At 44.2% G+C, this 14,151-nt stretch overlaps 1 protein-coding gene across 1 annotated transcript in view; it reads left to right on the top strand.

Moving 5' to 3' along the window:
• Positions 1–12,271, top strand: part of LOC115090581 — an 85,161-nt gene extending 72,890 nt beyond the window's left edge. The window contains exons 5-6 of the mRNA XM_029599908.1: positions 1,886–1,979; positions 10,469–12,271. Coding sequence (XP_029455768.1) covers positions 1,886–1,979; positions 10,469–10,572 — 198 coding nt within the window. The 3' untranslated portion in view covers positions 10,573–12,271. The remainder of the gene's footprint in view (positions 1–1,885; positions 1,980–10,468) is intronic.
• The last annotated feature ends 1,880 nt before the right edge of the window (positions 12,272–14,151 follow it).

Below are 14,151 nucleotides of genomic sequence, written 5' to 3'. Positions count from 1 at the left end.
CAGCACCTCCTCCTTTCCCTATATCCTTTGAATTTCTGTTGCTTTAATAGCATTTGTATATAAAGTGCCACTTCTCTCCCTTTTCTGCCTACTGTGTCCCTCCTGAAAAGATTATAACCGGGTAAGGCTCTATCACAGTCCAAGAGAGAGCCGCAAGCTCCGTTTTTCCTCCACTTGAGAAACAGCAGATTCCTGCCCTTCCCTCTCACAGGAGGAAGCGCCTACTGTATCCTTCCGCTTCAGTAGAAAGCTAAGTAATGTAGTAATGATGGCAGAAAAAGACCAAATAGTCCATTCAATCTGCCCAGCAAGTTCCTTATGGTAGTGACTGCTGTTCCCTGCAGGTTACCCCCATGGTTCTGTTACGTTCAGTAACTGCTGCTCCGTGCTGGTTACCCCCAAGCCTTATGTTGAGAGTAATAACATTTGCAATCAAAACTAAGCAACTGTTAAACCCATAACAAAGTTGCTGCTACCAACCTTTTTTACAGGGTGAGCAGCCTTCTTGATCATTCAGACAGTGCTGCTTGAACTTGCTTTGCTTTTGGATTTGGCAGTAGAAGCTGTCCTGTGCTTTTTCCCTAAAGTTTGCCCAAGACTGCTTCTACGACCAAGACCAAAAGAACTGAATTTTCTTCTACAGGGGTTCTGTACCTCCACAATGAGATGCACCCTTGTAATAGCTCGGTCAGTTTGTTTAAGGCCTAAAATTTTCAGCTCAAGAACACCCTTGCAAACAGTCTGCAAAGCTCAGCGATTTCTGAATTAAAAATTGACATGAAGTGCAAACCACTGTGAAACGCGTCAGACTTGTAGCAGTCTGCAACCAACCGGCCATACTCTGTGCCCAGTTTGTGGTTTAAAAGGTTTCCCTTTTCTGTCCAAAATGTAGCATCAAATTTAGGGTGGAAAAATTTGCTGAAGCAGACTTTCTATGCAAATGTCACTCCAAGGTGAAAAGCTTACATTTTTAACGGGATTCACTTTCACTGACAATTTATTGACATATTTCTAACTCCATCTGTCTTCTATAAGACAGCAAATAGAAAGGTACGTTTGCAGGCAGTTCAAGTCAAACATGAGCCATGAGATGCTCCATGGTCTGATCCATCATTTACTTTCTCTACCTTCTGCACTGTAATTTGGAAAACACAGGAAAAAATATAAGTCCTATATTCTAAGTTACCATAGGTTGAGGTACCGATGGCATGCCACAGAGACAGACATGACATTAGAACTGATATTGTCAGGCAATTTAGGGTTAACAAAGAACGAAGACCACGTTGGAGACCTAAAGTAATGCAGAGGTGTGCAACGCCAGTCCTCAAGGGCCCCTTACCGGTCGGGTTTTCAGGGGATCCCTAATAAATATGCATGAGATAGGTCTGCAAGTACACTGCCTCAATTGTATGCAAATCGATGCCATGCATATTCATTAGGGCTCTCCTGAAAATCCTTGAGGACTGGGGTTGCCCACCACTGATGTAATGCATTCAGGGGATACGTTGCGCTCTTGGTGATTTCCAACATTGTTTGCATATTGCCACAAGATTCTAAACTGAATAAAACAAAGAAAAGCCAAAGAAGAAAGATAAAATCACACATCCGCAGAAATGTTCTTGCTTCCAGTGTGACCCTATTAAAAATGACCTGAACTTTGTCAGTTTCTGGTCCTATTCAATAGGGTATTGTGTAGAACCATGGCGGACCATCCCCTTCTGTCCCGCCCAAGTCTGAACCTGATTGGTGCAGGTTATTGAAAGTAATCATGCCTCCAGACAGACACAGCCAGATTAAACCAGACCCTAAGCGCGTTTAATATATGCTGAAAAGCGCTGTAAAGAACCTGATCTTCATTATTAACTCATCTGTGTTTCCATTGCAGAGATATTCCTTTGACCTGTACCACAAATCCTCCGAGGATGCAAATATTCCCTTAAATTCTGTTCAAGAGGACAATGATAATGTGCACATTTCAAGTAAAGTACCCTTGGCTTTCTTTTATACTTTTAACGGAACAATACGATAGTGGGCTTATTTGATGAAATTAGGGGTCGTTGGTTTGGCAAATGTAATAATACTCTTATGTTTTCTTTTTCTGTCTGTGCGCCCCTGCATCTGCGAGACTGACAGTGGGACCAGCGGGGCAGGCAGGCAGAACAGAAACGTAAGCGCGGGAGCCAGAGTAGAACTGAGCAGCAATGCTGACTGCTAGTAGGGATGGGCTTTCGCTGGAATTGAAACCGATCTCGGTTAAATGTCCCGTTTTGTTTTCTTTCATTTTGAAAATGAAAGGAAAGAAAAGTAAACTAAATTATGTTCTTTTCATTTCGTAAAAAAAAATTATATCCCTGCCATCTCTCTACCACTACTCGGGACTCCCATCCCAAGGATCTGACCCCATCCATGGGCTCCAAATGAGACAGGAGAGATTCACACTGCTGCTGTTTTCCAAAATGGTGCCGGCGACTCAAGGCTGGTGCCATTTCAATGTACACCCATCGGACAGAAAAATGGCGCTGGCCTCGGATCACCAACGCCATTTTGAAAGCTTGCAGCAGGGCAGGAGCAATTCGGGATCACTCCCAACCTGTTTGGAGCCAACAGATAATTTAGGACACTAGGGAGTGATCCAGAGTTGTTCCTGCCCTGCTGCAAGACAGACTGGTGGGAGGAGAGAAGCTCTTTTTTTTAATATTATATTTTTTGTTAGTAGGGGAAGAAAACAAAATCCCGGACCCTACACCATTTTTTTTTATTTTGTTTGTTTCATTCTTTTAAAAAAAAAAAAATCATAACAAAGCAAATAAATGAAAAAACATAAATGAAATAACAAAAATCTGCCAGACACACCCCTAGTGTGTGACCCGTTAGCCAAAGAGGGCATGGCACTGGGGAAAGTGAGCAATGGGGCTGGCAAGAACCCCAGGCCCCATCAGTCGAGAAGATCTTAGTGCCAGAGAAACTGAGCGACAGGGCTGGAGGGGTCCCACCAGCCGAAGAGAAGGAAGAGATGCTAGTAGCCGAGGGAAGAAGGAAAGAAGGGCAGAGGAGAGAGGGAGAAGAAAGAAAGTGGGAGGGAAGGGAAGGATGGAAGGAAAGGGGAAGAGGAGAAAACGGAGAACGGGTGAGAGAGGGGAGAAAATGTGGGAGGGGAGAGTGCAAAGAGGATAGAATATGCCCCATAGACACACACACACTCACACACACACATGCACACACACACACACTCACTCACACTCACTCACACACACAAACCCTACCCCACCAATGTTTTAAATTTTAATTGTAAATCACTTTGACATATTGTATGAAAGGCAATATAATCAAATTTAATAAACTAAATTAAAAAGGGATTGGGTGAGAAAGCATAAAAACAAAGACTCGGGAATTAGGAGAGTGGGGACTCAAGGATTGGATGAAGTACTGAGGAATGCAAAGCAGGGACCGGGTGATTTGGTGGGAGGTATGAGTAGGGGTGTGTTAGATGGGCTAGGGCTCTGAGACAGGGTTAAGAATGGTGAGGAGAGGAGGAGAGATGATGTGAAAGACCTGGAGTAGGGGGGAAGGATTTGAGGGGCCTGTGAAGGGAATGAGATACAAAGGGAATCTGTGAATGAGCAAGAGGGAAGTGATTTTTCTGGCCTTTCCAAGTGACCCAGGGGCCATTGTAATACAGTGTGCTCACACGAGCGCACTGTATAACCTGCAGTCAGATGCGGATTAAATAGGCGCTAATCCACCCCCTAATGCAATAGGGGAATTAGTGCCTATTTAATGCACGTCCAATGCGGAGTGAATGAGTTAGCGCTCATCACATGCAAATGCACGTGAATGAGGCTATTACTCATTCACTCCGCATTCAAAAAAATAAATGTGCGTCTCAGACGCACATTTATCACTCAGATATTAACGCTTGCCTGGAGCAGGCGTTACCAGCTAAGCGCACGTAGAAGAAGTACAGAAAAGCAGAAAAAACTGAGTTTATCAGCATCCGTTTTCATTACTGGCAGACGGCCAGTTATGAAAACCGATGCCGAGTTTACCGGCGTCGATCTTCGTAACCGGCAGCCGCCGCTGGGTCGCTAAGGTCGCACAGGTGACCCTAGCACCTCCTTGCTAGTGCGACCCCTTAATTTGCATAGTGCATGGCGCCCCCCCCTTGCATGGCGCCCGTTTTCTGCAAAATTTATTGCAGCGGCCCCTCAGTTTGTCCACTGTCAGAGATAAGGTGTTGGGCTCGATGAACCATTGATCTGACCTAACAGGGCACTGCTTCTATTGAGAGGGCCAGGTCTGTAAAGTGGGTCAGAGATGGGGGCCCTGGGGAGGAGGTAAAGGGAGAATGAGAGGCTGGGCTAGGGTTAAGAGCAGAAGGAGCTGGAACTGGTGAGGAGATGAGAGGCCGAGGAAGGTAGATGAGGGCTGGGGAGAGGTGAGAACAGATGGAGGAAATAGGGAGCTTAGGGACAATGGAAGGCAAGGGGAGAGAAGGTGGAATGGAAGGATAGGGCACGGGTGACAGTGATGGTAGGCCAGAGGTGAAAAGAAGGCGACTGAGGACTACAAAAATGGAAAAAGGGGGGGAAAAAGGTGACATTTAGCTACAAGAGGACAGAGAAGCAGGTCAGACAGAAATGTGGAAAACATATGAACGTGAAAGATCAATATAAGAGATGGATATAGGAAAAGAAAGGAAAAAGACAGGAGATGAGAAGAGATATAGGAAGGAACTTAAAAGGGCTTAGGAGAAGACCAAAAACAAGAAATAGATAAAGGGAGCCTGGGACCACCCCAATTACAAAAATGAAAAGCTCAAGGGTACGAAAAAGAATTAACGTTCAGTCTCTAGTGACTGGACTATGTCAAGTCCGGGAATGTGCATTTCTTGTATTTTAGTCTTTTGATCAGTATAGGAGGAGATGCATTTCCGTTTCTCTTTCTCTGGTGTCACGCTGCGTGCAGGGTTTCCTTTTCAGTTTTTGTTACTAATTTGTGATCCCTTTTTCTGTATTAGGTAAAGGCTGGTCTGTGTCAGAGGAGAGGGATGGTGCTGCATGCCGTTTCTGTGTAGGAATCTAGAGTAGTCTGACTTGTTTTTCCGATAGAAGGAGTGGTGTAATGTTTGCAGTTTTGCCTTTCTATAGGCAGGCTTGTTGCTGTTTGGGAGTTAGTGCTGTTAATGTATGGCAGGTTTGCCATATGGCTGGCTTCTAAGTGTCTCTTTCTTTTGCAGGGTTTATGTTTACTTTGCAAGGTATCTGGCAGTGGAGGGATGTAGGGTTGCTGTTACTGATGTCACAATAGAATTAGACTATATTTTTTTGCATAGTGAGTTGTAGGGGGAAATGTCCCAGCTCCGCTTTGCAACCATTGCTGGGGAAATTTCTGTGGATGCAAATTTGTCTTAAAGAACTGGAGGTTCAGGGTTTCTATTGAGATTTTACTCCATTCTGTATAGATTCCAGAAGAATGGGTCACGTGATTCTATCAAATAATTTTATTGGTATGTGACCCCCTAGGCCAATGTCCCCTTGCAGGACCCCAAAGACCACACGCCAAGTTATGGGCTTAAGTTGTTAACGGATGTTAAGCCTCTCTGAAATCCAAGATTCCCTATTGGGGGCAGAATATCTCCTAAACCCTGAGCATTGTTCAGCAGTTAATTCCACAGTCAAAATCTCTTGTATACAGCATTAATAGTCAAGTTAGAAGCAATTGATGGTTTCCAATTTAACTTTTACTAATTAATGGTGGAAATTCAATGAAAATATCCAGTAACAAGTTCTTGTTTTTCTACAGTCCATTTACAGCTCTAGTGTTTCTAATAAAGCTGTGACTTTAAGGTTCCAGTTAATATATGATGTTACTGATGTCAATTCATTCTTTGGTTCCTGATCCTTTCCAATTAATGGGGTAGTTTTAAAGCTTCCTCCCAGAATTTGATGGATAGGATGATTACTCCCAAGTTAGTTATCATAAAGTAAAATCTCATACATTTAGTCCAGTTATTCAGAACCAGGTTATTGCTCCTTCTCCTTACTCCTCTGTTGGTACCTGGAGGGTACCTCCACACCCCTTTCATCAGTATCCTTATGATGTGATCGTGGTTAACACCAAATGGGTGCCAAAAGTCCCCTCTGTTCTTCTCATTTGTCCTCCCCCAGGAATGAATGAAGACTCAGTCCCCTGCAGGACTTCCAACAGTCCACTGAATCTCTCTCTGTGAGAGACTCCTAACTTCTCGGGATGTTACCATACTGAGTCCCTGGATCCTAAGGGACTCAGATTCCAAAACTAAAAGTCTTAGAAAAACAGGAAAACCCAAGATGGTGGAAGGAAGGGTAGACAAATTTCCTTCCCCCAAATGCAAATGAATAAAATTGACATTCTTCAAACAGGGAAAAAGGCACCCTTTCCTCTTGTTCATACCCAGGCTGCAACCCAAGAGTCCAGGAAAACAACAAAAAACAGAAGCAGGCATAGATATATCCTGTGTCCTGAAAGGACTAACTCATAATTCATACCCTAAAATGGTGGCACTGGGTTTTATACTCTATAAACCAGGGGTCGGGAACCCATGGCTCGCGAGCCAGATATGGCTCTTTTGAGGGCTGCATCTGGCTCGCAGACAAGTGTCACCACACTTTCCCGCTGACCCAGCTGCTCCCCGGTCCTCCTCCGCCCGGGCTTAAAATGCTGTCAGCCCGGGCGGAACGCGGCAGGACAGCTGGAGTCAGCGGCACTGGCGTGCTCTCTTCTTCCGCCCCCCCCCCCCCCCCCCCGCGGCCCGGAAGAGGAAGTGGAGAGTATCGGGTGCGTGCGCGGCAAGAAGAGGCCACGCTAGTGCGCTCGGCATCGGCCCGAAGAAAAGAAGACTGCAGCGCGACTCGGAGGAAAATGAAGAGCTTCAACCGCGGCCGATGGGACTCCGCCTCCGCGAGGGCTGAAAATGAAGAGGTTAGCGTTGGGAGAAAGCTGCTGCTGCTGCCACGAGTTCCCGGGGTGGGGGAGAGAGAGAGTGAATGAGCGAGCAAACACACATGCTTGCTCGCTCATTCACTCTCTCTCTCCCCCACCCCCACCTCGGGAACTCGCGGCAGCAGCAGCAGCCTTCTCCCAACGCTAACCTCTTCATTTTCAGCCCTCGCGGAGGCGGAGTCCCATCGGCCGCGGTTGAAGCTCTTCATTTTCCTCCAAGTCGCGCTGCAGTCTTCTTTTCTTCGGGCCGATGCCGAGCGCACTAGCGTGGCCTCTTCTTGCCGCGCACGCACCCGATACTCTCCACTTCCTCTTCCGGGCCGCGGGGGGGGGGGCGTGTGTGTGCGTGTGTGTGTGTGAGATTGCATGTATGTGAATGATTGAGAGCCTGTACATGTGAAAGAGAGTATGTCTGTGATTCAGAGCCTGCCTGTGAGAGAGAGAGAGAGCATGGGAACCTGTATGTGTAAGTTTGAGATTGCAAACCTGTTTGGGTGAAAGAGTATGTGTGTATGATTGAGATCCTTTGTGTGTGAGAGAAATCATGTGTATGTATGATTAAGAGCCTGTGTGTATAAGTAAGAGAGAGATCATGTGTGTCTGTGTGTGATTGAGAGCTGATTTAGGTGAGGGAGCATGTGAGTATGTGATTGAGAGCCTGTGTGTAAATGAGAGAAAGAGAGGACATGTTTGTAAGCATGTGAATGAGAGTCTGTGTGTGAGAGAAAAAGACAGCATGTATTTATGTGATTGAAAGCCTGTGTGTGTGTGTAAGCGTGAAAAGATAGACAGCATGTGTGTAAATGTGTAATTAAGAGCCTATATAAATGAGAGAGAAAAACATGTGTATATGTGAGTACTGAGAGCATGTGTGTATAGGTGTGTCATTGAGAGCCAGTGTGAGAGAGAGCGCTGGTATGTGACTGAGAGAGGAGAAAGTTCCAAGCAAACCACCCCGCCTCCTGCTAATTCAGAACAATCTCAGGACACCTGGATATCAAACGTTCCCAGGTATGCAGAGCAAAAAAAATTTTGTATCCTTATTATTTTTCATTACTGGGTCTTTGTGTCTATTTTGAAATATTTTGTTGGTATCTGGAAATGTTTTTTATGAGTTTTTAATTAGTGGATATTCCACTCATCAGCTGTTTCGAAATATGTTCTTTTTGTTAGTACAGTTTTACTGCTGATGATTTTATATTTCTTGATTTGTTTAATAAGGATGGGTGATGTTTCTTTTTTCCTTTGTTGCACTGCATACAGAGACTCTGGCTTGTTGCAGTTTCCAATTCAGTTTTTTCTGCATGCTTCTTGTTATGCGTTTTGGTCTCTTTATTCTATGTTAGGTGAGGGACAGCACGTGATTCAGGTGAGGTTTTCTGCTGGCGTGTAGTTTCTGTGTAGGACTCTATAGCAGCCTGGCTTGGTCCGTTTTCCTAATAGGAGATGTATTGGTGTCTTAAGGCCTGGTGTAATATTTTCAGAGACTTATTGTACTTTAAAAGTGTGATCTTACATAAAATGCACACATTTACTTGTATTTAGTTTTAAACATATTGTATGGCTCTCATGGAATTACATTTTAAAATATGTGGCGTTTATGGCTCTCTCAGCCAAAAAGGTTCCTGACCCCTGCTATAAACCCTACCATTTCAGTCTCCCACTTGAGAGATCTGCTGTAAACCCAACACTTCTGTTCCCCCTGGTTGAAATGGGACAATAGGGATGTGCATTCGTTTAAAATGAAAGTGCAAAAGACGAAGAATAAGGCTAATTTGTTTCAATTGGGGGTCCTGAACTGAATTAGGGCCCCCCCAAATGAAATAAACCTTGTTTGTTATGTTTTAAACTAATGTATCTGGCCTAGACCTAGGTTCGAAGCTGGGGCCGAGCCTAGGACATAGGTTGAGGCCCAAAGCAGGGGCCATGGCCTAGGCCTAAAGGTGATGCCAGGGTCTCAGCAAAGGCATGGGCTAATGCCAAGGCCTCGGCCAAAATCCTCGAAAATAGAAAAAAAATCTTACCTGATCCGTCGGGTATCTAATGAAGGTCGTGTCCCAATGAAGAGGCCTTGCCTTGGTCCCAGGCTCAATGCCATGACCTGATCCGAATGCCGGGTCCCAATGCCAGGGCCTCGGCCTAGGCTGGAGCCTGAGCCCAGGCCCAACCTGAAGGCCAGGTCCTGGTGCCGGGGCTTCATGACCTGTACATTGCAGTTCATCAAAATGGCGCCATCTATTGGGGCGAATGTGCCAGAGTTAAATAACTCTGGCGTGATTCCAGTGGATGCCATCATTTGGAATTAAAGAGCTGAAGAAAGAAGAGAACCAGAAGAGAAGCTCCTAGGCTTGAGCTCTGGGCCTAGCCCTAGGCTGAGGCCAAGGCATTGGGACCTCGCCTTCTGAAAGATCTCCAGCATCGGGCCAGGGTATGGGCCTAGGACTCAGCATCAGGACCCAACTTCCGGGTTGGGTCACAGCATTGGGCCTGGGCTCAAGCTCTGGTCTAGACCGAGGCCTAGGCGTTGGGACCTGTCCTCCAGGGAGGGTCGTGGCATTGGGCCTGGGTCTGGGCTGAGACCCCAGCATCAGGATCTAGCCTTCAGGTTAGGTCACGGCATTTGGCCTGGGACTGGGCTCAAGCCTAGGCCTCGGCATCAGCATTAAGTAAGCCGAGGCCGCGGTGACCTCCGCGGCCTCAGCCTACGCAAATCCAAGGCTTCTGCCTTGTTCTTGCCAGCAAATCCCCATTGGACTGGGTAAGAGGGGGCTGTGGGGGGATCCTGGCCCCAGCATTTTTCTGGGAGGGTGGGAGGAAGGCTTCGCTTTCGTTTTTTGGCCATTTTGAGTTTGTTTGTTTTTTAATCTCTTGATTCATTTTTTTCACATGAATGAAATAAATCAAGCAATCCACAAACCGAAAAACGAATCAAATAACGAAAACAAAAATTTTTCCCCTACACATCTGTATGTGTAGGCTCCCCTAGAGTTCTCTACAGGTAGTTTTATTTGGTAATTGAAACTGACTGAACTTTCTTTATTGCACTGAAGGCTCTTAAGATTTTTTTTTTTGTAGTGTCTTTTATTGCCAGTTTAAAGGCAGGGGCTGTGTGTAGGGCTGGGTGTGATGGCTTGCCAACCTCCATACCTTGCTTGCCTCCCTGATGCCCATCCCCCTCCCCAATTATTTCTGTCTAGAGATGCCACTGGTAGGCAGAATAACATGGTGTTATGGTCTATGCATGTTTAATATGCCGCTGGTTCAGTCATGTATACTACTTTCGGCAATCTGATGTGGATTGGGAAAGCAGTTAATAAACATTGTTAGCCACATATATGCTATCTATATCATGTTGCATGGCACCTTCTTGAAATTTTCTGGAGGTTTTTGTCTTTCCAGAATGTTAATCCAAGCGTATTCTTACCTCTTTCTTCTATTAACTGTTTTCTCTTTCTGTTCTTTTGGGATTTTTTCCTTGTATCTTCAGGTGAAGAGAAGACTAACTCCAACCATCCAGAGTCCTCCCTACAGACAACAGCCTCCGAAAATTCCACAAAAGTAGAAAATGTGGGTGATTCTGCAGACAAGTGAAGTGCATGAACATTAGCCAGTAAAGATTGACATAACCAAACACAGCAATACACTTGAGAGTCAAGATGATCATGCAACTATTGCTCTTACAAGCTTTCCCAATTACCTGTGTTTTTTTTTCACAAATTGGAATGCTTTGTTGGAACAAGATAGAAACAGACACAGTGTCAGAAAGAAATAGACTGGGTGGACCAAGTGGTCCATCTATGTTTACCTATCTACTGCGCTGCCATAGCTCCTACTTGACCACCACTGACCCCTGCCACTCTCCCTCTCTCTGTGTGTTGAGTAGTCTTTCACTTGCTTGACTACTGTCACAGCTTAAGCTCCTGCCACACTGCTCAAGGCCTTCTCCGGGTGTCTGTCATCCTCTCAGTGGACACCCAGGTGACTCACATTCCTTCTGTGCCTCGGTCCCTTCTATTTTATATAATGAGTCCTTGTCCTTCAGCTTGTCATTCTATGGGAAACTCTGTCTTCTTGTACCTTAGGTGGTGATGTTATTGATAATTATGGTGGCAATGAACACCATAAAATTTAAAATTTGCTAAGTTCTATAGGTTCATTTTTTATTAATTTTTTGACAAGGTCACCAAGCCTTCTGCAAAACTGAAATGACCATAAATCTACTAGCTCTATACGTACAGTGACACACACTAAGTGAAAATTTGTCACAAGGAGGGTAATTTTATAACTGTGCATGGTGGAGTAAAGTCTATGCAGACCCTTTTATGTGCAGACTTTCTAAGCAAACAAATGCACATATATTTGTTTTCAAAATTTGCTCCAGTGCCCGAGTCTGCATACAGATTAACTCACATTAAGTTGCATTTCCTCTTTGGACGGCATAATTTATGCGGGTTAACTTGCATGCATACTTTTGAAAATCAAAGAGTGTGCATGCGAGTCTCAACTCCACCCCCAACTCTTTTCTCCCCCCACTCCAGAACGCCTAGCTGCAATTTGTGTAAAAGTACACACATAATAGGGATACACGCATACTTTTATGGACACGGAGCCCCGGGCTGTTTTAGCTATTTACATATGAAACTGAGTTTGCATGTAAATGGCTTTGAAAATTATCCCATTGTCCTCCATGACTACTCGGAAAGAATGACTTTCCTTTAATGTGGCCTTCTAGTGCAGTAAGGTGTCTATGATTGAATGGCTGCCAGTCTCAGGCTGACTGATTTTATGAGACCACATCAGCAGGCCTTAGGATGCCAGTTCCTGAAGCAAACCCTCTAAGTTGCTTCCTGGGGTAGCAACTGCACAGGCAAGAAAGGTGGTTTTCTATCCAGTAAAAAGAACAAAATGATCATGCTGTAGTAGATCAATCCATGCGAGAAGCCTAGAGAGCTCAATCTCACAGACTGGCTTTTAACTCCGATTGCTGTGATGGGTCAGAATGCTGTGCAGAGCATTCTAGAAAATTGTCAGTTACCCTGTGTCATTGTGTTAAAAATGTAATATTAATCAGAATCTTAATACCATGCATCCTTCAATGCCAGTGTGATGGCTGCATCCCTGCATTTCTGGTGATTTACCTTGCATCAGTGTCCACGTGAATAAAAAAAAAAAAAAGGGACTCTGTACCATTGAACATTAGCAACACATGGACAATGTTTGACCTCCACAAATCATCCTGGACATTTCCTCTTCATTAAAATCTTCTTGGAAATAAAGCACATGTTTATGGTGAAGGTGCCGGTCTCTAGTACAGTAGTCACAATGATAACATGCAATGCCCTACGCTCTTTGGGGTCAGAATTGAAAGGGGGCCGTCCAGCCACCAAACCATAGAGTTAGGGGGCTGGATCCTACTGGGTGGAAATTTCCCCCCGCAGAGTAGCTAAATATAACCGCTAAAAAAAAAAAGGTCAGTCTTGGGGATGGGACTGGTTCAAGGGAAAGAAGTTAGCTGGCTAGCTCAGATTTTCAGTGCTAGCCAGATAATTTAGCTGGCCAAATCTAGGTGCAGCTATTTTAAATCTAGCTGGTTATGCGTTGGCCAATTAGAGTTAAACTTAATTTCAGCTGCAATCTAACCAGTTTGGTTACAACTGAAACTGATCCTAAAGTCAACTGTCTTAAGTGTCCTGCCCTGGGCTGCTTTTTTGCACTGTATCTCTGAGTTTAATAAATGTAATGAAGACAAATATGACTTCTGATGTCCTGTGTGATTCATGATGGTCAAGGGTTGCCCATGTGCTGGAACTGCCTTGCTGCGTGAGTCACTTTTTTTCAGTAAAGACATTAGTCAAAGTGTATTGTTTCTGGTTTATTCTCAAAACTGATAACAGTGTATGAATGCTTGTCATTCTAGTTTCTTAATGAAGTTGTCATTGCATCGTGTGATTATTTTTTTTTTCCCTATATTTTTTTAATTAAAACTAAGGCTGAGGAGTAAACATGTTATGGTCTCTTGTGTGCTGTAATGTGCAAACCTGTCTGAGTTGCCCCGTCCTGCTCTCGTAGCAACCTGTTTTCAAAGCTCCCGTCATTAATAACTGCACATAAATACAAGATAAACATTCAGGCTATTTCTTGAAAATGATAGCAATGGCAAGTAGCATCAGAGTAAAAATAAAACATAACAAAATAAAAGGCGTCACATGTCAAGTAGTGAAGACGCTTCTTGAAAAACCTGAAAATACGTTTTGGAATTACAGCATTCTAAGCTGTAATTGGTTTTTAATCAGCTAACAAAAGAGATCTGAGCCAGAAGGAAGATGGTGCATCCAGAGTATCATCAGGGATAGAGATGCTTGATTCTGACAAGAGAAGGAAATTGTTTCAGCAGAAATATTTGAGCTCAGCTTGCAATGGCGTAATCGGCCTGTGCCCAGCTCAAGTCTACCTAATGACTATAAAATGTGATTGCAACAGTAAAACTATCTGTCCGAATGTGCTAATTGCTAAGTTACTACTTCATTTCATCTGGACAGTTCATTGAATGGATACACAAAGAGAGCTAGACCAGTAGCACAATAAAGCAATGAGGAAAAAAAAAAGATTGTATCTATCAGTTCCTTCCCTCCCCCCAATACAATTCCATTACCATTTCTCCTAGCCAGTTCCTTGTGGATTGTCCTGGTTAACTTTCTCCTGATGACAGTAGCTCTAGCTAAGATCTCCCATTTTTTGCCAATGATAAGATAATACTGGTTTTTCCAAATAATTCATCAAACTGATTCACTCTTCGGAGCCTTACCTTCTCTCTACATATGTCTATGTTAATAGGCAGTATGGCATCTATGTTCCCTTTTGGATATGTACTGTGTAAAGTAACATGATAGGTTTTGAGCAATGGAATAAATAATAGACGACAAGGATGTCCCCCTTCACACTAGCCCTTCCCCCTAGAAAAATCCAACTGCTACCTTGTATTTAATCATAATATATTGTGAGTGATATATAGCGGCCCAATTTCAATCTCCAGCTCTGGTGCACATTATCTAAGTAGAAGGTCTTTATGTACTAGGAAAGCTTCACTTGGTACCTGCTATGGATAAAATAATAAATCTCAGTTGGGTCCCCCATCTGTATGGCTTAGTTGACAGCCCCAGTATAGCACTA

This window comes from Rhinatrema bivittatum, chromosome 1 (assembly GCF_901001135.1).
Source record: "Rhinatrema bivittatum chromosome 1, aRhiBiv1.1, whole genome shotgun sequence".
Lineage (NCBI taxonomy): Eukaryota > Metazoa > Chordata > Amphibia > Gymnophiona > Rhinatrematidae > Rhinatrema > Rhinatrema bivittatum.
Note: the sequence above shows the minus strand (reverse complement) of the source record. Positions and strands in the feature narration are given on the sequence as shown.